Source organism: Poecilia formosa, unplaced genomic scaffold (assembly GCF_000485575.1).
Source record: "Poecilia formosa unplaced genomic scaffold, Poecilia_formosa-5.1.2 Scaffold4, whole genome shotgun sequence".
NCBI lineage: Eukaryota > Metazoa > Chordata > Actinopteri > Cyprinodontiformes > Poeciliidae > Poecilia > Poecilia formosa.
The window spans coordinates 2,723,132-2,743,532 of NW_006799943.1; the positions used below are offsets into that span (position 1 = coordinate 2,723,132).

The 20,401-nt window shown below is 39.8% G+C and overlaps 1 protein-coding gene and 1 long non-coding RNA gene across 4 annotated transcripts in view; both read right to left on the bottom strand.

The window, feature by feature from the left end:
• shisa8b (shisa family member 8b) overlaps positions 1 to 3,152 on the bottom strand; it is a 28,561-nt gene extending 25,409 nt beyond the window's left edge. Inside the window, exons 1-2 of one of the 2 annotated variants that reach the window (XM_016675413.1) lie at positions 2,465 to 3,152; positions 756 to 1,430 (exon numbers count right to left, since the gene is read on the bottom strand). In XM_016675413.1, the coding sequence (XP_016530899.1) occupies positions 756 to 1,396 (641 nt within the window). In that variant the 5' untranslated portion in view covers positions 1,397 to 1,430; positions 2,465 to 3,152. The remainder of the gene's footprint in view (positions 1 to 755; positions 1,431 to 2,464) is intronic. The other variant, XM_016675405.1, reaches the window with a different exon arrangement.
• Positions 3,153 to 3,680: 528 nt separating this feature from the next.
• Positions 3,681 to 19,902, bottom strand: LOC103143417 (uncharacterized). Of its 2 annotated transcripts, none has more exons than XR_001663097.1 (3): positions 19,008 to 19,902; positions 18,245 to 18,300; positions 3,681 to 6,764 (listed from the first exon to the last, which is right to left on the bottom strand). It is a non-coding gene; the product is annotated as an uncharacterized LOC103143417 (long non-coding RNA). The 2 variants fall into 2 exon arrangements; XR_476788.2 differs by lacking the exon at positions 3,681 to 6,764 and adding an exon at positions 16,175 to 17,717.
• Positions 19,903 to 20,401: the final 499 nt, after the last annotated feature.

A 20,401-nucleotide genomic window follows, 5' to 3' on the forward strand; every position in this document is an offset into this window, starting at 1 on the left:
GAAGGATTTCTTGCTCTTACTTTTCTAGTTTTGGATACGTGTAACCATAGCAACAAGATATTTCCACAACTGGGCAAGATAGCATAGGGTGTTTTTACACCTGATAGTCTGTTAGACTTGATTCGTTTGGGGACCAAAGTTGCCACATTCGTTCCATTTTCAGACGTCATGGTTCATTTTCACGCTGCTCTGTGTCAAACCAGCCAAACCCTTTGATAAACCTGTTCTCCAACAGGGTGACAGCTGAAGTCAACTTGCACACCTTTGGGTATTCCAACAAGGCAATGATCTACTGCCACAAAAATGCTTTTGGAAAGGTTGCTCGATGGATTCCCATAATCCCCTGACTTCAATCCCAAGAAAATGTGCAAACTACGCTTAAAAGCCAGGGATTTGGCAGGAATCCCATGAAGCTAATGAACTTTACCAGTTCTCTGCCAAGAAGGTGTTGATAGTTCTAAAAAGTCTACATCAAGACACACCATGCTAAGGGACATTTCAGAAACTATTATGTAGATAAATAAACTTATGTTTGAGTTTGTATTTATAAGTTTGACCCAGTTGGAGGTTAGAGTTAGAGAACTTGAAACCTGTGCCTCCAGCTCTTGGTATTGTATGTTGTACTGTCATTCCATCTTAAGCAAAGAAGGATGCCTAAAATATTTGTGACATACACCCTTAAAACGAGTCCATGTAACCTTCTGAACAGAACTGTACATACAGTAAACAGGACGTTTTCCAACACATTTCCTCACCTGGAGTTGAGGTCAGTCTGAGGTATCCCTGCCCCTCCTCCACTTCCTCCTCGGGTCTTCTCCAGAGCCAGTTTGGTGAAGATGCCCACCAACACCATGACGGCGACAACGCCACAAATGATGTAGACGATGAGGTGCGTCCGGTCGCGGTCTGAATCCCCCTGGCCTTCAGTGATGGTGGCCACAGGCTTCCCGGTGTTGGCCCAGATGGGCGTGTCGTAGTTGGAGCAGATGGTCTGGTCCAGCCTCTGCTGACGGAACTGGCAGCAGAAACGGTAAAAGCAGGTGCCACAGCAGTACAGGAAGACCCCAGCATTGCAGTTAAATGGTGGGTCCCACTGGCCCATTACGTCATAGTAACCCTGGCAACGGGTCCCTCCAACCGGCGGGACATCTTCATCGTCTGCGTCCCCACCGCTGGTGGGGGTGGAGAGCCCCGTCTCTGGAGGAGTGCTCTGGGTTACATCCTCAAAGCTAGGCGCTGTCTGGTTAGACAGCTTAGTAGGGGTCAAAGCAGGGTCCCCCTCGGTTACTGTCGCCGTGGAGAAGGAAGTGTCCTGGGTGAGTACTGGCCGGCTGACAAGGAAGGAAATGAAGAAGAAGAGAAAAGGGTGGCAGGAGGAAGGGCTGGTGGCCGCCATGCTTCTCAGAGAGTTCCTGTCTCCAGAGTCCCACCTTCAGGCAACAGGAGGGTGACATTTTAAACACAGAGTTGGGACAAAACAAAGGTCACACACAGGAAAGCTGCATTTAGATGCACTGATGCACAAAATGTCAAAACAAATTTTTTTGTGTTTCATAACAAACAAGACAAAGCTGAAAAAAAATTGGGCATAATGTTGCTGACCCCTAGTAGGACTGTCTCGATCTGATATTGAAATCAGAAATTGGTTCAATATCAACCAAAAAACAAGCATTCCGGTCCAGCATTTAGTCTGGCCCAGCGTTTCTATCCTGCATCAGACCAATTGGTTAATAATAAACATGTTAGTTGTTTACTATTACTCTGAGTAACATCCCTTGATCCAGCCTTTTCTAACATTCCACACTACAAATAAGTAACAAAAGTACGTATGATTTGTGCTGATATCGTATCGGGTCAATATCGGTATTGTCCAGTACTCAATGTTGGAATTTCAGTTTAGTATCGGAAGTGAAAAAGTTGTGTTGGGGCACCCCTACCCGGTACCACTGCCTGTCACCATTTTATGCGCTGCACTAGATTATAGCATAAGATAATTTGCATCTGCATTAGAAATGTTGGTAACCTGCCCAGTCACAGTTAGTCCTGCTGTTAATTCAATAAAGTCAGCTTTGTAACCCTTTTCTGGTGCAAAGTTGAGTCTGACACTGTAAGGCAACCAGACCCATCATTTAAGACGCCAGGACAGAACACCACAAAATGAAAAGAAACTAATTTTTTGTTGGATGATGTGATTTTGCAGCAAAAAAATTGTTCTAAAACTAACTTTAAAACAAAAATATTTGCATCATGTTCAAGGAATCGGTGAAACATTGAGGGCAGAGAACGTTTTAAACCAAGTGCTGATTCAAGAAAACCATTCCGCTTTTATATTACTAAGAAAAAAAAGAAAGTCATCAGATCCAGGAAAGCAATGTAACCAATTTTTTTATCTTTATAAAGTGACAATTTTGTTTTTATTTTTTTCAATGAGCAGCAGTGAAACAAACAATGAATCTTTTCTTACCTTTCCTGTCTTTATAGTCAACTCCCTCCCAAAGTTTAAGGGAATGAATTCAGTGATATCCACAAAGTTCACTCAGCAGTATTACTCCTCATATTCCTGCAGTTGCTCATGTTTTCCCCACGGCAGCTGGACGCTCATTGTGTGCAAAACGTTGCACTCCTCTGATCCCTGTCGCTCTTTTTAATTTTTGCCTTCTCTCCTTCTGTAAATGCTTCCGAGTTGCGAGTCCAGTCCAAGATTTTTTTTTTTGTCTCTTTGGTGCCTCTGAATGACCAAGATTCAAGAGAGAGTGAGCAGCAGCACGGAGCGCTGCAACAGTTCAGGAACTAAATGAGATCTCCCCTTCTGTTTACCTCTCCGCAGAGTTAGATAGACATGAAGGGGGGAGAGAAAGAGAGAAAAAGAGAGAGAGAGAGAGAGGGAGAGAGGAGAGGAAGAGCGTGTTTCTGTATCTGAATGTGAGCGTGGAGGGGGGCGTAATATCCAGCTGCATCTCCCATCATACCCACAGGAAAAAAGCCTGGAAGGAGGGAGGAAGGAAGAAAAAAGAAAAAAAAATGGAGGGGGAAAAACTAAGATGTCCTCTGAAAGAGAGTAATTAGTCAGTACTCTTGAATTTGTTTCTATCTTGTTTGTTTTTTTATCCTGAAAAAGGACTTATTTTTTGGACACGACATTCACCAAAATACCAGCATTATACATTTTGTAATAATAAAAAAATACCTAGCCTGTCTTTTCCTGACTTCATAGCCAATTATTTCCTCAAAGTGTGAATGTTGAACATAGCTGCTGTTCAATCTGGCAGCAGAATCAGAACAACAAATCAACGCTCAGAGGTGCTAGTGGATCTGTGGGGGTCCCGGGCGGATTTTCTACTTCAGCCATAATCGACAGAATCATGAATTCTCTTTTCTAGAAGAAGATTCAAGTGGACTTCAATGTGACAGAGAAGCTGTGGCGCGACCTTCCAGGTGCCTTTAATGTCAAAGTAAAAACTGATTTCTACAAGATAATGACAATTAAGCAAAAATATTTGACATAAAATTGAATACATTTTTATCCTTTTTAAAGGAACTGACTTACTTCGGTAAGAGGTGAGTTTAGTGCAGTGAGTGTCTCTCAAGTGTGAAGCATGAAGACATCTGTATCTGAAAGGTCCACTCAGTGGTTCATCAGTATTCTTGACTACCATTACAGCATGAAGACTAAAGAACACTCCAAGCAAATCAAAGAAAATGTTTTTGACAAGTATAAGTCAGGGTATGGATACAAAGAAAATCTCTTAGGTATCTAAATGTGTTGGAAACATTGTTATTGTCCTCAAAGTATTTGTTCTGGCTAGATTTGGACAGGGTTTTTGGACTACAAGAGTCAAATGTTTTATTGATTGATTGATTGATTGATTGATTGAATAAATAAACATCAAGAGTTTCCAACGTATAATGGCCAGGAAAACAACGTCCAGTGTTACAAGGGATGGATGCTGAGTCAGCTCTTGCAAAAAAAGGAAAACTCCTCTGCGAGCAAAGGGAAGCATGGTTGTCTACCTTGATGCTACACAGACCGCTAAATTGCATAATTGGGTAGCTAGAGATATATGCGGTCAGGTTTTATAACCCAACACTGTTGTGTTCTACAGGAAGGTACAGTCCAGTAGTTTTAGCTCCACTGGACTATTGATTTTATATTTCTGGCCTCCCCATAAAAACCTGAAGATAAAAATAACATTTATGTTGACGGTCCGGTGTTCCGTCTAATTCAATTCACAGTTTCTATTTTTCAATTAAAATGAGTTTGAAGAATATCTCACAATCCACTGGACCCAAAAGCAAAGGTGAAGAGATGCTTTAAGGTCATGGTCATGCTTTGGCCATCCTCAATGAAGCAAAGTTTGCACAATTTTATGAGTGTGTGTGTGTAGGCTTGTAGTTGTTACATTGTAAGGACCATTTTCTCAACACATACTACATTGTGGGGACTTAGAGGACAGGTTTAAGACAAAGGTGTGAATTGGGTTTAGGTTAAGGTTAGGAATGTAGAAGTAATGTTTACCTAAGGTAATGTTTAGGGTGAAGGTCAGGATTAGGCTATAGAAATAAATGAAGAATGAATGAAAGTCAATGCAAAGTCCTTGTCAAGATAAAGACATAATGTATGCGTGTGTGTGTGTGTGTGTGCTTGAGACATTTCTGCATCTGCATGGCTCAGAGGACAGTCAACATCTGCTGCAGTCACTCCTGCTCATCATGTACGAATCACTTCCATAATCGCTCACACACTCTCCTATTTCCCCATCAAATTTCTCATCTCTTGCAGCAGTGTGACTTCTTCCAGCCTCATTGTTGCCTGTATATATAAATGTGTGTGTGTACTCCATAAGCATCTTTTTTTTTTTGTCAAAAAGATTCAGGAGTCAGCAGGGTCCAGCTCCAGCTTTCCGTGGTCTTTTGTCTAAATCAAAACTTGCGCAGCAGGTGCCAAAAACCAGGAGCAGAGACTGGCAGCCAGCGCTGAAGGAACACACAAACACCTGCAGCTCGACACATTCATTACGAAAAAAATAAGCACACATGTGAAAACAATGTGTGTTGTAATTAAACTATTGCTTTTATGTTTCTGCACTGCATACACGCACAGCCATAAATGCCACTGCTGAGGGCAATTATTGAGGCTTATTTTCTCAAAGTAAACCACCACTTGTGCAGTTTTTAATGGAATTATAAGTCAGATTGACAAGAGGCGTTTTTGTTTTGCCTTCCACTAATCTCTCCCAAAATGCTCCAGTTCGTGTGCCGAAGGAGCAAACTTGACTCTTATTCCAGTTTTCTCTGTGTTGTATTCTGGATGCTGGACCCAGAGAGAGCAATAACAGTGTGTAATAGGAGGGGAAAAAAAGAATAGAGGTTTATGTGGGGCAGCAGGGAGGAGGCCGACAGTCGAAAAAAGAAGGAAAGGATAGAGAGAGATGAGGAGGATGGTAGAAAGTTGCAAGAATGGCGAGTGGGGAAAGGCTTGGCAGAAGACCAAAGAGGAGGAAAGGGCAACTTTGAGAAAAAGGAGAGAAAACTGAATTTGCAGCGGGAGGAAGAAGAGAGAGATTAAAAAACACTTTATAACCAGAGAAGTAGGATGGTGTGAAAAGAGGGATTTATTAGGCCATTAGAGTAGACATGGAGGTAGGCAGAAATAGGTAGGTAGAGGTAGATAAGTGGAAGTAGGTAGAGGTAGGTCGGCCGCAAAATGGAAACTACAAACCAAATCAAACCAAACCAAACCAAACCAAACCAAACCACAAAGGGATGCATAGCCCCTCCAGTGAGCTCCTAGTCTGATCCAGGGTCTGCACAAGGTGCAGTATGTCTATAACACATCCAGAGGACACCACCCAGGAATCATCCCATTCCAATGCCCAAATATTCTCAGTTGTGTTACTCCAAACTCACCCTGAAGGTTCAAAGTATACTTCCTCACCCAGCTACGCTATATGACACAAGCTCTTTAAATTACTTGTGGTGGATCTGTGTTCCTTTGTCTATGACCCATATCTCTTGACCATATGTGAGGGTTAGGACATAAGTGGAAAGTTAGGTTCAGAGCTTGACTCAGCTTTTCCTTGACCACAACAGTGTAAACATGAATCTTTAGCATCAATCATGAACACATCAGCGTACCTGATGTGTACAGTCTTAGTTTCAGGCAAAGTCAGTCTCTTTCCAGTTAACCTTGACAGCTTCACCTCTCTGAAGAATCAGAGGTTGGAGGGCATTTCAGGAGTTTGCATATTCTCATTATCCAGAAGGCTAAGCTGCCCCTGCTAGGTTCTTACAATGTAAATGAACTTCAGGAGAAGGGTTAGGATTCTGACTAAGAGCAACTAAACCCTAACCCATTTCATTAAACCACTAAATGATCAGTAGCAACCATGTAGTATTCTCACCTTGAGTCGAAACTTCACTACCGACAGTTTATCTCAACGTGAGAGCACAGCGTGTCAAAAACCAGTTTATGGCTGCTTGAAGCTTTTGCAACTGCCATCAGATATAAACTCAGCTGTGCATTTTTTCATTTGAAATATATCTTTAAGCCTTCATTCTGCTGAAGCTGCTGTCTGTCGTGAAGACATGAAAGAGCTTCCAGAGTTCTCCGAAGCAGAAGTGCCACGATCAGAGGGAACTCCTTTATTGAGTTGATCCAGGAGATGCTTTGATGCTGCTCAGCCCAGGAAATCAGGTGAAATAGAAGACAGGAGGTGTGATGGGAAGTGACCCTTTAACTTTGACAACGGGTAGATGATCTCTCCCTGTAGGCAGGAGTAGGAAAACAGGTTATAATGCTGTCTTCATCATGCTGCTAAGTCCTAAGTTTAAATCAGAGTTAGATTATAAAAGAACATCTCCTGTTTCAGAACTCTGTAAAAACAAAGAGTACAACACAGCTGCAAACCAACCAAGAAATGCATGCCCATTCAAACTGACAAGGCAAGACAAGGAGAGTATTAATCAGAGAAGTACTCAAATGGATCATGGTAACTCTGGAGAAGCTGTAGAGATCCACAACTCAGATCGGAAAATCAGTCAAACGGTTACTATATGTCCTGCATTTCAAAGGTCTGATCTATATGGAACATGGACATGAAAACCTTGAACATACAGCAAGAGCTACAGCACAAGGACTTAGGTTAAACTCATGCGTTAGACTGGCCTACTCAAAGTTCAGACCTGGATTTCCTCAGAGAATCTCCATCTTATCTGACTCACCTGGAGCAATTCTACAAAGAAGCCAAAATTTTAGACTCCAGACGTGCAAATATGGTGTAGAGATCCACCAAAAGGCTAACAGCAGTACTGCAGTGAATAGCTGTTTCTGCAGCGTATTGACTGAATTAATCCATACTGTATGCATACATGAATACATGTACAGTACATAAAGCCTCAGATGTATCCAAACAAGAATCAGGAACAGCAAACACAGATGTTGAGGACAGTTTGACCAAACAACCATGAAAAGGCCCAGCTGTCTTTCTGCTTAGTTCATCGATAAATGTTTTGGGGAAAGAAAAAACACTTTAACGTTAGTGGGTCACAGATACCAGCTCACTGTCAGCAGGGGAACAAATCCATCCATCCATTATCTCTATTGATTTATTCTCATGAGGATCACAGAGCAGACCTGGAACCTCACCCAGCTGGTATCGAGTGAGAGGCAGGCTACACTCTGAACTGGGCCAGAGTAAAGCGACCATTATTTTCACATTCAACCCATTCAAATGTATGACATGCAAGTGTAAATCCAGAACCCTACCGCTCTGGAAAACATTGGTGATAACTACTTTATTGAAATTAATTTTTTCTTTTGAACAATTTACAATGTGCAAAACAGAGTATCTGGTCTCCAAAATAAATTTCATTTTTGCCACAGATCAGTTCAAGTAGTAGCTATACATGTTCTCCCTGTAATGAATCAACATGCATTCAATCTTTTTATTTCACACAAAGCCATGTTTTAGTCTTGATTGAGCTGATAGGACAACAACGAAACAGAAAGATCAAAGGTGTTTTGAGAATTAGTTCCCAGCATGCAGCAGTATTGACCTGCTTGAGCCATTACTGCAGGCTCTGTTTAATGTGTTATGGGCACGGTTTTTATTAAAGTCCCCCCTCTTTACACACAGGAGCACATGCTTTGTGTTATGCAAAACAATGCAGTTTTGCTTAAATGCTGCATTATGAATTTAATGAGTTTGTGAAATGGATTTTTCCCCCTACAAGTGGGGTAATGTGGAACTTGAATAGAGACTTCACTAGTGACAAGTAGTCAGTGTCTTTTCTGTAGTAGAAAGCAGTTAAAGTGATCTAGATTTAAAAAAAAGGAGAAAATTAGTGTGATAGGAAATCAAAGCTAACAGATATTTGGAGCTGAGTCCACATGAGAATAAGCATTCCTCTTTACTAACTACATAAACTTGTAAGTTATTTTTACATCCCATTGTTTCTGTATTAGACACATATGTGTGTTTCTGTGTTCTCAAGCTAATGTGCATTAGCAAAATCATGCCAGGTTTTTATTGTCATTTCAATAATACACATAGCCTCCAGTGAAATGAATGACAGTCTTCAAGACCATGGTGCAAAAGGCAAGGCACAGACTTCTTAAACCTAAACATAAACGAAGAACTAAACCTAAACTAAGGCTAAAGCTCAGAATAAAGTCAAGCTAGCTAAAGTAAGATTCAAATGCAAACTTACAGCAGCAAGAAAGCAGCATGAAACAACAAAATATATAGCTAAAATAATTCGTAAGGGAGTTAAACAGTAAACAGGACAATGTGTAATTTGCAAAAGTGACCAAGTGCTGGGCAAATTTATACAATCTAGTTCATTACAAATAGTGTGTTAGAATAAATGAATACAGTTTGGAAGCCAACAACCTAGTTACATGGACACCATCTGTTTTATCAGATTTTAGCACTTTAAAACGGGTAAAACCAATCATCTACATATATTGAATAAATATTTGTCACTGTTGAATCAGCATCAAAAATGGTTCAATGTCTTCCACGTCTCAAGGTTGTTTGAAAGTTATCCAAACAGACTCACGATTTGCTAATCTGCCAAACTAACAAATTGTGCATTGATGCAACATACGCCTGACTAGGTTGGTATGTTCCACCACTCTTAGAAGTCATTCACTTCTCAAGCTTATGATATTCTGACATCTTTTTACCAAAGGAAGAAAGACTGTCAGCAATTTAAAAAAACTCAAGAGAACTAAAAATAGCCTACATGGAGCTAAACTAATTTCTTCTGTTATTAAGAATAAGAGAATTTTAAAAACAGGAAGGATCAAACCTAAAACATTCTGTTCTGTTTAATGAAGTCAGATATCACAAGGTGTTCGCTCATGCAAAGAGGTTTTAATGAATATCAATTAAGTGCGTTATTTCAGGCAGTGCTTTATATGCCGTGGAAAACCGTCTGCATGCTAAAGGTTTCAAAACATTACAATAAAGCAACAACAGAAATTTTTACCCAGCAAAGCTAGTAATTAACTTTGTGGAGGACAAGGTTTGCTTTGAACGGGAAAATGTTTTCATCTGCAAACATGCTAATAGAAACTAGACTGGCCTAATAAAAGTGACCTGCTGGCATGGAGTTCCTTGTCACCTCTACACCGTTTTGAGGAGCTTTCCAGTTTTCTTGCCGCTTTAACATGTCAGCCATAAATTCCATCCTATTACTCCGTCTTATCTGCTTGTTCAATCGAATGTGAGCGTGTGTGTAAATGAGACTAACTGCCTGTTGGCCCTGCTGGCGCACAGTGTGAGATCAGAGAACAAAGACACAGAGCCGTTCTGATGTTTCTGAGCTGAAACCGTTTGGAGTTAGATCCACACACTGTGGCTCGGCACCTGACGGGACACAGAGATTTGTTTTAAAGATGTCTGACCAGATTAAGCACTTGTAAATTTACCATTCACCTTGGCATGGCAGGGTTTGGTTTGTAGATTTGAGCAATAAAAGGAAGAAACACTAACTTTTTTTTTTTTAAACTTTGCCTGCAGAAGAATTTGAATATCTTCCACTGCTGTCGTTTGTGCTGTCATGCTGTTAAGCAGCAATGAGCATCCAACGTCACATATCATCTCCAGCTTTAATAGGAGAACTTGTGGTGACACATTAATGTGTGCTTTGTTTTCTACGCACCAAAACATTTTCATTTTCCACTCTGCTGTCTGCACTAGTCAGCCACAATATTTAACACCGTGCCCCCACAGGGCGACTGTGCACTGGCACAGTGTGCTCTGTGCCACATAACAATGGCACTCCAGCTTTTACAGAATGTCTGACAACATCAACTTTTAAGTGCCGTTACAAATTCTTCTTAAGAATTAGTATTTAGCTCTTTGAATAATTTTTAAATTTGAAGCCGTTTTATTTTAATCGCACTCCAAGATGACGTGTCAACTGTTTGACCTTATGTAGTCAGGTTTGTGTCTTTCCAAATTAGTGGAAACATGTAAATTTTTTACTTAACAGCAAAGGCTATGAAGACTTTTGTAAATGTGATTTGTGTAGAATTTTGAGGAAAAAGATTAATTCAATCAGATTTAAAATAGTTTATTTGGCAGAGAAAATGCACAATAACACCTTTGTAAATGTGCTAGGATTAGCCAAAGGGTTATTTTTCCATCTGTTGTCCCTGGACAATGAGTGATTTATCTTCCTAAACAAGGCTAACATGATTTACCTACACAAATTTTGTCAATACGTACAAAAAGTACAATCAAAACAAAGCAAGGAAACTACACATTTTGTTGCAACATATTAAATTGTGGAAAATGATTTAGTGCAGAAATAATATGTAACTTTAAATAACAGTAGGACAAAACAAAAGGTGTGGCACGGGGCTAAAGTGTTGTATTTTTTTTGCATACCTCATTCGTTTGTTGTGTACCTGCCACTTGCACACAAAAGTTTCTTAAGAAAAGCAAATGTGAAGGGAGGAAGCAGAACTGCGCCATAATTAATCTTCACCCACATCAAAATAAGAGCATGAATACAAACCTCTAACTATTTGGAGAATTTTGATAAAACTTCCAACGCCGAACTTTATTCAACTAAAAGTTTACAAAACAGGCAAGTAAATTAGGGCTTTGGAATTTATTCAGAAAATTTTAACTTAAGGGAAGCTAGGTGCACTAAATATTTCAAAGTTAGCAAATGTGCAATTAAATGAAAAATTAGCTCCGCTATTAGCATTAGCAAGCTAGCTCAAGTGCGCCGCCACTATATTCAACAAATACAAATAAACTAGAAAGGTATAGTCCTGACCTACTGTTCAGATACAAGTTAGTGCAATATGTTGAGCAGACATCATTGACTATTTGCAGTTCAGTCATTAGAGGCTGTAAGGTGACTGATCAGTGCTGGTCCTCTGACTGTGTGCCTACACTTAGTCAACTGATTAGAAGCACAAAGACAAAGAGGTCAGCAGAGCCCACAGGGCTCCCCATCGCCACACACCCCGACAAACACACACAAGCCAAAGTCATTGGTTTCAGTCAGGGGTTATGGACCAACACTGCCGTTGTTTCTGTTAAGGGAAAGCAAGAACCCAGTCAAAAGAAAACAAATGGCTGTAGGTTGGAGCCAGACCAGCATGAATTCTGTGATTTATGAAGATGTATTTTGTTTTAGAAATATGGTATTATAAATACTACAAGACTGGAAGAGTTTAGAGCCAGACATTGTTGTGGCTGTGCAAATTCACTAAATTTTGTCTTTGTTCTCCTCAGGTGAACAAAGATTAAGTAAGAAATTGATATTTATGTCAGGATAAAAAAAGCAATATGATATTTTAAAATTAAAAAGCACAAAAAAGGCAGGTTGTCTGAGGTTGGGTTATTTAGAGACAAGGACAGTGCACACAGTGGAAATATATGTGTGTGTGTGTGTGTGTCTCCATTCCCACCAGACTGTCCTGTCAGCTGTGACCTTTACCAAATCAAAGAAGATGCAAATATCCAGCTTCATTTGGGTCTATTACAGCTGCACACGGCATCTTATAGAAGTGAATGAGCTGCACACAGGGACCCAGTGAGAATAACTGTCAGTCTTCACGGCCAGCTTTGATTAGCAATTTGAAGGGCCTGGGCCCCTGACTCCACTCAACAGATACAAATCAGCCCTGACGCTGCTGCGTCCATTACCGCCATCATTTCTGGAGAGATTTGTGATGAATCTCATTTCCCCGCCGTCTTTGTCTCCCTGCCCTTCTGCTCTCTCCTTTCACACACATATATATATATATATATATATATATATATATATAAAACTTACACAAACACACTTACTGCATCCAAATCTGCTTCTCGTTGTGACCTTTCATGCTCACCAGGCATGAGAAGGAAACCTACTTCCTGTAGCCAAAGACATCAAATTATAAGAAAAGGGTGTTGTACTTCTGATGATATTTACACTGATCAGGATGAGTTTAAACAGACAGACATAAAATCAATTGATAAAGTCTAGTCATCGATTTCTATTCAGCCAGAGACTTTTCTGACCTGCAGCTTGAAAAGGTCAAGATGTCAACGCTTCCTGTCAAAAGAGCCAATCACAGAACTGCTTTTTGTTCTTTTTGTTCTCAAAGTACAGATGAGGTTGGACATTATAATCCATTAGCAGTCAGTTTTCCATCTCATGGATTGTGGTGCTTTTTAAAATAGAAATGTTCCACATGCATTCAAGAGGAAGTCCAACAATATGTAGATCAATTGTCATACACTTTTCTGAGATTTGGTTACGGGTCCAGAATCGAAATTGAGATAGCATTCTCCTCAGGGACGCTCCGACAGATGCTGGGAGATCTCAAGGTTTCCCAAACCCAGAAAGAAACGTAGTTTTCTTCTGGTTTGACAGGGAGAAGCTGCAGCTCTACTCCAGATCTCCTCACCCCATGTCTGAAGAACGGACTTGACCACATTTGGCTGTGAATAGTACCAGTGTATGCTCTTCTAAGTCTTCTCCAGATCCGTAAGATGCATACAGACCAGACAGCCAATCTCTCCTGACACTCCATATGACAAACCATGAGGGTAAAGATCAGGCTCACTGTTAGACAGCCAGGACAGAAAACCACACTGCCCCTAAAGAGGTTCACTGGTAATTGTTGTCTTCAATACTTTAGGGTGAACTTTCTCAGAGAAGAAATGTGACCCTTTAAAGGTTGGAACACACTCTCTGGTGCCATTTCTTTTTAATGGGACCAACACCCCAATCTGCCACTCCACAGACAACCGACTAGTCTGCCATAAAACTCATTCCAAACAAAACTATCTTGCAGGTGAAAGTGAAGGTTTGACATCTGTGAATCACTCTACTGCAATGAGGAATAAAAATATGAGCACTTTTTCAATCTTTAAATACTCATGGTAAGGTTTTTCTCTGCCTGCTGAAAAAATACATTCACTCTCAGAGTTTCAATCAATTAACTACCTGAAATTGATGAGATTTTGTTGAAAGATACGTCTTAGATAAAAATTCTAATTCAGAACATAAATTGGGACATTTCCAAAGATACACAATAACCCGCAACCTGAACCTGCCCTCCAATATCTGCTTTGATGTGTTGTATTATCGTGCAACTTTGCCATGCTAAGCAGCAGGCAGATGAGTACCACTGACAGAAACTGATTTTAATAGGAAGCAGCTATTTTTGTAAGTTCTCCACCAGCTTTTTCCTCTTCAGTTAATCACAAACATATCCTCTTTTTTCTCTTGGGTTTCCACAATGCCTTCTCAATTTCTCCCCCCATTTTTCTTTCTCACTGAGGTTTAGTTCTTACTCCCCGTTTTTTTTATTTATTTATATAAATATATATATATCTTTCCCTTCATCTTACCTTGTAGTTCTCACTGAAGGGCTGGCTAGCTGTTGCTCCTCATCAATGTTCTCCTTCTAGATTTAATCACATACTGTAAACAGTCGACTGCACCTTTTGGCTGCAGGTGCATCTATGTCAGGAGGCTCCACTTCAGAAGATGTTCCTGCAACAGGTTTCTCAGGTTTGTATCTGGTCTCCCTTCTTTGGGTGAAAGAAACGGTTTCACTTCATCTTTCACCTCTGCTCAGAAGAAGTGATTCTTGTACCTTGTTTTGCATTAACAAAAAAAAAGATGGGTCAATCATTGTGCTTTGTATACACTATCAATTTTTTTTATCATTTACATGTAAATAAAGAAATGCATTTCAATCAAACTATTTTCATTTTTAATTTAATTGAAATGTTTGTTCAAATATAGCAGCAGGCTAAAAGTAATCATGGCTAGAAAATAGAATATTCATAGTTATTTCCCTTGGATCAAGAATAGTGCCCAAGCTGCAAGGGCTCATGCTCAATGTTGCTTAATCTTCTCACACTAGCCTCCAACAGAGTGACTTTGGCTGTACAAACACCATGGTCCGTGCTTGCTTGCCTCTCCAAAAGCCACTTGAGTGCAGTGACGGCTGGGATGACATCTGCTGTTGTAGCTGTTGAAGAGCTGATCTCCTTTATGAGTTGGTCAAAAGGTGCGAGGATGGTCAGCACATTGTCCATTGGCTCCCACTGGTGTGCACTGAGTATAGCTGGTAGCTTGTGCTCGGCAGCAAAGGTGCCAATAGGACGTCTCTGGTCCAGCAGCGACAGCAGCATGTAGACCGTGCTGTTCCACCTAGTTGAAGCGTCTTGTGGCATTCTTTTCTTCTGCTGACCTAACTGTGTTTGTATGATGTAGAGTTGGGAATAGGGAAACGAATGCTTAAAATATCCAACAATTCTCCTTCCTGTTGCAACAATGTCTGCGATTCTGCAGTAAATCTCCCTCGTTTCCTACGGATTGCAGTGTGTGTGCCAGGCAGGGTAAACTTGTAAAGTTAGCATCATCCAATGTTTTGGCCGTATTACGATCATTGTCCTGCAAAACAACATGAACTCTTGCATGACAGATTTCCCAAAGATCCAACATTGCCTTAAACTCTGCTGATAGATTAGCAGCAGTGTGAGACCCCAACAATTCCTTACACTGTAGAAGTACTTGATGACGTTCCAATCCATTGCCCACAACATGCACATTAAGCTTACATCAGAAATCCAGTTGTGTGTCGTAAAGCAGAGTGTCTTTGCATCGGCTTTTAGCAGACTGCAGATGTGTCTGGATAACTTGGCTGAAGAACTCCGGTAACGCAACGTCTGAAAAGTATCTCAGACTCAGCACATTATATTGTGGGCTCAAGTGATTCATCAAGTTTCTGAAACCCCCATCCTCAACGACTGAAAATGGCTGCTCGTTTAATGCCATGAATTCCAGAACTTTCTTCGTAGTAGCTATGTTCTTTTCACTTCTCATAAGAGCCAACACCGGGTCACCAACTAGTTCTTTGCTTCTGCTAGCTTTAGCTTTAGCCTTAGCTTGATTGCTTTGCTCAAATGGTGCATGCAGCATGGTGGTTTCTTAAATGATGTAGGATTGAAGGTTTTGGTTGTGGCTTCACCACGACTTACTTCGCCCTTACATGAATTGCAAATTGTGATATTTTGCGCTTTTTTTTTCTTCAAAATTGTATTACACTTTCAAACCGACGAGATGGCTGCTCCGAGTGACCTATGATAACTCAGGCAGAAGTGACATGGCGGGTGGTTCTCTAAGTCAAGCCTCTCTGACGGCTGAGCAAAAGGGGACAATGGATGATTTTTAGACAAATAAGATCAACTTCACATGGAAGTATCACCGGTCACCAAAACTTAAGGAAATCAGGTCCACACAAGTTCCACAGGATATGAATGGAGAGTGAGCAATGTCACGCCCTTAACAAGGCTTCTATAGTCTTTCTAAGAGAAAGAGGCCCAGAGCATCATAGATCTTCCACTATATTAAGAGAGTATGAGGTGCTTTTCCACAAATTAATCCAACCAGACCACCCAGTTGGGATGTAGAAAGCATCTCCTGGTTGTTATGAAGTCATCTTGCTGCAATTGGTTACCACCATCCCCTCATGGTGGTAGCATCATACAGTAAATTTGGGTCATTGTCCAACCAATTGGTCAGTAGGTGAAAAGGGTGCACCTCTGTGTCAAGTCATATTTGTACCCCAGGAAGACATGAAGCCATGGGTTATTAATGAGAAGCTCTCAATTTTTTATGTATTTTGGAAGTTTTTTTTTTTTTTTTTGTAATTTGGAAGGTTTATGTATTTTTAATAGATCTTTACCAGGGCTGCCAACTAATTTTGCAGTTTTAATAATAACCCAAGTTTATCAAAAGTGCCATCTCTTTAATTTTCTTTTTCCATCTGCAAAGTTGACATTAACCATTTTAAAGTCATGGTAAGCTCAGATAGCAGGGATTTAATACTTAAATGACTGACTTTCAGTAACTCTACCCTCAACATTTTTCAGTAACAAATCAGAGAAAGACTTCCATGTGAGGACATTTTCTACTGCTCCTAATAACTGAATGTTAGCACTGTAATAATTCATGACTGACTTACAGAACAATTGGTTTGATTACCTCTCTGTACTCTGCTCTTACCGAGCGTCTGGACCGATGCTCCCTTCCAATTAAAACGCCGAGGTTGTGTCCGCTCAGGCTCAACCGGTCGATTATTGATGCTGCCATCGTGATGAACCCTCTCCAACTTTGTTCGCCCATCATATCCATTCTCCATCGTGCACTGATCCCATATCAGATCGCTCACACACACACAGCGTTAAAATATCAAAGCCAATGAAATGAGAAAAAAAAAAAACCCTCAAAAAACAGATGATTGAAAATGTATGGTTTTCTGTTTCCGTTTTATGTCTGCCTGACACAATCATTGATGCAGAGTGGGATTCCTGCAGTGGGTTATGCCTCATAAGATATTCATTCTTCCATGTTCACATGAAACATTCCTTTTTGTAATCAGTCTCCAGTCTGGATCCCCTACACTATTACATCCCAATTCATATTTTAAAACTAATGAAACCAAATTCTTTACATATTGCTCACATTTCTGTGAGGATGCAGTTTGGCTGTCGTGAGGTAAAGTTACACACAAAGTCCCACATTACATTATGATAGGCCAATGAGCACACAACCAGTCTGCTCCCTTAAACTAGTCCACATTTTTATAGTTAAAATTAATTTGAAAAATGAATCAAAACTTGAAAATATTTTGAATGATCTGTGTTCCTCTAATTAGTTAATTAAGCTGGTAAAAGTTCCTCTACTGACAAGAGTTGAAAGGATTTTTTTTCAAACAACTTTCCCTGTTAATATCTTCCCATATTTTGTTGGCTTATTCGCAAATGTCAAGTTGAAAAGCTAAGCTGATGACATCATATTTAAAAAGACCTGAGGCTGTAATTGATATCAAAGTGTTAAGCAAAGGTTGTGAATACTTACATAAATATAATTTCAAGGGTTTCTAAAGACTCAAAAAATCTTTCCCCACATTGTCCTAGTGATATTTGTGTGTAGAATCTTGAGGAAATATATTAATTTAATACTGGTTGGAATACAGATGTCAAAAAACAAAGTGCTGCATGAATACTTTCTGGATGTACTATGATGCACATTAAAATCTTTTGGGTATGACAGTGCTGTCTTCCTCTCCCTGCCTGACACGACTTGCCTGGGCAAATGTCAACAATCACCTCGTCCTCCATCAAAGTCGTCGCAGTAACAGCACGATCCACCCAAACCTGACTGCTCCTTTCACACCATAAAGCCTAACAAACACGAGAAAGGAGACAAAGCTAGCATGACAAGCAGAAAGGTTTGGTTCTAGCTGCAGCTCAAGATCTGATTGGTTCCTATAGGGAACAAACAGAAAAAGAGTCCTTGTTGTTTAACCTTCAAAATGCTGTGAGAATCTTTTCTATTCTTTGAACAACTATAAGATGTACTTAGAAAAGTCATAAGAATCTGTGTTCAAAGATGCAGGCCTAGTTTTACCAAGAGGCCCACTTGACAAACTGTCTCTGCTCACATTTCAATGAAAGTGCAGCCAAAAACAGGCCAAAAGTATCAAACAAAAACACTCACAACCACAAAAAGAAAAGATGCTTAAAAAACCTGAAAATTTATTGAACTCTTTGTAACCTTTTAAACTTGTCTTGGCCATTTTCGTTGGTTCTCATTGACTTTTTTCATTTTGAAAACACTGTGGACAGATTTGTAAAGCTATTTATTACAGTTCAGTGACGCTGATGTGTTTAGACTTTTTTGTCCTTTCAGAGAGCACAGTTTCTCTTACCGTTCCAGTGTTCACTTCAAATCCCAGCAGTTGGCCCCTGGCTTCATCTCTGGCTCCTGGCAAGATGACATTTTTAATGTATTTATCAAATTGTTGATCTGTTTTTTTAAATGAGGAAAGCAGCCCAGAGGGTGGAAAAGTCAGCGCTAGTTAAATCTATCAAGCTAAAGAAAACTATATATATATATATATATATATATACACACACACACATACACACACACACACACACACACCTTATATATAACTTAATTTCTTTTCTTTTTTTTCAGTCAGGATATTTGAAGGTTTCACTCTCAGGAGGAGCGGTGTTCAAGTTGGGTTATGCTGTCACACCATTAGTTTCCGAAATCACATTAATAAAATAAAATAAAAACTTTCAAAGCTCTCGCGGGGTCAGTCAGTGCGACGTCGTCGGACCAAGCACAGAGTAAAGGGTTAAATACCTTTTTAAGACAATTATGAATGAAATTTAAAACCCAAAATTTACGTCCTATATACATTTCCACACAAATGTATGAACGTAGTCAAGCCAATTGATAATAAATTTGCACTTACCCATGCTAGTCACAAAACGCTAGCCAGCTAGCAATGGCCTCTACTCACTAAGTACGACTCGAACATTTGCCTGACAGAAAAGTCCCGTGAGAAAAAAACCCAATAGACAAGCTTTTAGTACTGTCAAATTTAAGACCTGTGATTAACATATTAAAGACAATCTTCATTCTTTTTTTTAGTCTTAATTTTAGCTACATGAATTTACCTTTTATTGTTCCCCCATTTGCCTTATTAAAAGCTTTCATCGAGCATGTGACGGGATCCTGTCAGTAGGTTGTGGAGCAGAGAGGATCTTTAGCCCTGTTGGCGCTGCAGCCTTTCGGAGCTCACTGCAGTTAATTAGTGGCATGGCCTCCGGACTTTTATCTGCTCTGTGAATGAGAGAGACATCACCGGCGCTGCATCAGGGAGCTGCTGCGACCTCTGTGTGTGAGTTGGTTGCACATGTTGCAATCTGGGTGTCAGATAGGCTGGGACCTCGTCGGGGAAGCTTGGAGGGATGGTGGAGGAAATTAGGAGGGCAGAGGAGGACTTGGTAGTAGAGCTCAATTAAGACTATTAGAAAGAGAAGGAAGAGGAGGGGATGATGAAGAGGTCTCTTAATGTTTCTTCATAAAAAGAGTTTTTTATTTTGGAGATTCCCATTTTTTCCCCCTCCAAGTTTGTATCCCAGGTTTACCAAAAAGCCAGACGAATACTTATGTGTCTCAAAGTGGAGTGTGAAAGGAAGGGAGAATCTGTTGACATTGCAACTTACAACCGGACACACTTTAAATCTGGCCTTTATGGAAGAGGGAGGTTAAAAAAAAAAGTTCAGTTCTCAGTTTGCCATAAGCCATGTGGGGGACACAAAAAAAAAATCAAAAGACCTTCTGGTCAGATCAGAATGAAACTGAACCAACATGCAAACTGAATGTGGTCAAATAAATAAGTAAAAATAAACATGCTTATAAAAATTAAATTTCTATGATGAAACACACAGGTGGCAGAATCATGCTGTGGGAATGTTTTTCTTCCTGCAGGAACAAAGAGGCTTGTTAATGTTGAAAATGGTGCAGCAAAAATAAAATAAACACTAAATATAGAGCAAAAACTCCTTTTAAAAAATGATGAAAATATATTGATGCAATAAGGTGGTCTAGTCAAAGTCCAGAACTAATTTAACTCAATTATTTGTCTCCTTTTTTTGTCTTAACCGAGCACAAAGTATTTTACAAAAAGGAATTAGCAAACATTTCAGTCTAAGTGCAGCAAAAGCACACATATGTTTCTAGTCCACTCTGGGGGACTATAAAGAGATGCATCCCACACTTTTCAGATTTAGATTTTCAAATAAATTTAGAAAACTTTGGATCATTTTCATTTTAATTCACAATTAGTCTATCATAAAATTCCAATTAACACGCAATTCTGTGTGAGTAGTTTTTGAAGGTAAACGTCTTTAAAGGCAACAGGACTTTTCTCAATGATGGTTTCTGTCAGGCTGGTTTAATATCTCTTAGTATCACACAAGAAAGTTTACAAAACAGCCAAGTAAATTAGCACCAAATAAGATTTTAAATTACTTAAAAAAAAAATAATAAAAACGGTTGGGTGACT